Source organism: Belonocnema kinseyi, chromosome 9, assembly GCF_010883055.1.
Source record: "Belonocnema kinseyi isolate 2016_QV_RU_SX_M_011 chromosome 9, B_treatae_v1, whole genome shotgun sequence".
Lineage (NCBI taxonomy): Eukaryota > Metazoa > Arthropoda > Insecta > Hymenoptera > Cynipidae > Belonocnema > Belonocnema kinseyi.
The window spans coordinates 105,734,556-105,736,702 of NC_046665.1; the positions used below are offsets into that span (position 1 = coordinate 105,734,556).

A 2,147-nucleotide genomic window follows, 5' to 3' on the forward strand; every position below is an offset into this window, starting at 1 on the left:
ACAGTACCTCAGAATTCCCCTAGCCTAGTAGAAAGACTTAAAAAAGTGAGAAAAACTAGAGGTTTCATGGAACTTTTATTTTGCACGGGAAAGCTGGTATCTTTCCTTATTTTCAGTCGCTAAATTCAAGTCGAACATTAGAATTATTCTGTATTGCCTTAGAATTCCGCCAGCCTATTGGAAAAATGGAACATTGAGAAGTAGAACTTTGAAGTGGAGGAACATTGGTACAAGGAGGAACAAGTGGAGAAACAAGTGGAAGAACATTAGGAAGTGGAACATTGAGAGCGGATCTCAATGTTTCATTCTTTCCCCTAGGCTGCAGGATTTCTCAGGCAATGCAGAATAATTCTGATGCCATATTTTAACTCAGCTACTCTAAATACGGAAAAATACTATATTTCCAGTTAAAAAATACCTTAAATTATATAATATTAATTATATAATACCTTAAAATACCTTCGTAAAATCTCTAGTTTTTCTAACTTTTGTACTTTTTCCCCTAGACTAGGGGAATTCTGAAGTACTGTAGAGAAATTCTAATGTCAGAAATAAACTCAACAAATTAAAATACGAAAATATATCAGCTTTTCCGTACAAAAATAAGCCCTACGTCAAACCTTAAGATGTGCTCAGCTTACACTTTTTTCTCTGGTCTAGGAGAATTCTAAGATACTGTAGAAAAATTATAATGTTGAATTCGAACTTAGCTACTCAAACTATGTAGGTACGACATTGTTTTATCAACTTTCCCGTAGACAAATATTACATTAACGGAGCCTCAATCTTTCAAGATTTTACACTTTTTCCATAGGCTAGAGGAAAATCGTGGAGTCCAGGGGAAATGCTGAGGCAGGATTTGAATTCAGCGCCCAGTCACACGCAAAGTTCAGACCACTTTTTTGTGGGCCTGTGTTATTTATCATTTACTATTTATTGATCATTTGTTATTATTCGTGTACATTTTGTATTGAATATAAATTATTGTGCTATGTACAAAGTGTGTCATAGAATATTATAAGTTTATTCGCCTGCCCCCACCTAGAGAAAAAAGGCTCACCCGCTTCTGGACGTAATATTGCAAACATGACTCAATTTTAATCCCTGAATAAGAACAAAGTATCTTTTGTTATAAATTAAGATCATTCTGCTAAAAGTGACATAATCCGATTAGTTTATTATAACAGAAATTGTGTCATCGTATTAAAATTATAATGATAAAATGAAAACAAGAGGATTAAATCCTCAGCTCGTTAAAGACTGATCAGAATTAATTTCCAGATATTACGGTGACCTACTTTAAGATAATCTCTGACTAAACAATAATGACTTCCTAAAGTTTAGGAACTAAAGAGTTCCTAAAGTCTGTACCTCGACACCATGGATTGAAAATCATGTAAAAGGGCTCGTCGAGGGTGAAACTAATAGCACCATTTGAGTCTCTTCTTTTCGTGTCTATGTCCAATTTCCACTTTCCGATGATTGTATCCGCAGCTGGAACGATCTAAAATCATTTTCATTTTCTATTCTTTTTCTGATAAATGAAAATATTTCATTGGTTTCAACTGAATTCTTATTTTTAAATCTACATTCTGAATTCTAAGTCCGAAACTCTCTTCACTTGTCTAATTTCTTGGCAGTTGTTTTTGAAATCCAAAACTTGCTCTGAGAAGAAATTACGACATGCTACTAAAAATATACCCAGATTTTCGTTTTTTCGACTTGCCTTGATTCGTATTGCATTTTCTGCAGCTGCATCGACAGTTGCTTGCCAGGAACCTTCAGATTTTTCACCAGAGTCTAGAACAGGAATTGCTACGAGTGTTCCATGTCCGTACATTGGACGCTCGACTCCATCCAAAGTAAACACAATGGATATTCCATCAATTATGGGGTCATAGTTTCTTGAAAGCATGAGATTTAAGTAGAATTCCTGGCCACGTCGAATTACGAGACGAGCTTTGTTTCCACTTCGATTCATAATTTCGTATCTAGAAGTCTTGTGAGCCTCCCCATTTTCCTTTATAAGGGGATCCACACTCACGATTGCTATAATTGAGGACCTCACATCTTCCCCTAAAACAAAAAGCGTTTTTTTATAATGAATGTTTGATTTTCAATTTCTTATTCAGGTTTTTGTATTAATT

General features: G+C 34.8%; 1 protein-coding gene across 1 annotated transcript in view; it reads right to left on the minus strand.

The window, feature by feature from the left end:
• The window catches only part of LOC117180675 (annulin-like), a 17,865-nt gene that overhangs the window by 5,195 nt on the left and 10,523 nt on the right, over positions 1-2,147 (minus strand). Inside the window, 2 exon segments of the mRNA XM_033373165.1 lie at positions 1,372-1,504; positions 1,727-2,076. Of these exon segments, the coding sequence (XP_033229056.1) occupies positions 1,372-1,504; positions 1,727-2,076 (483 nt within the window).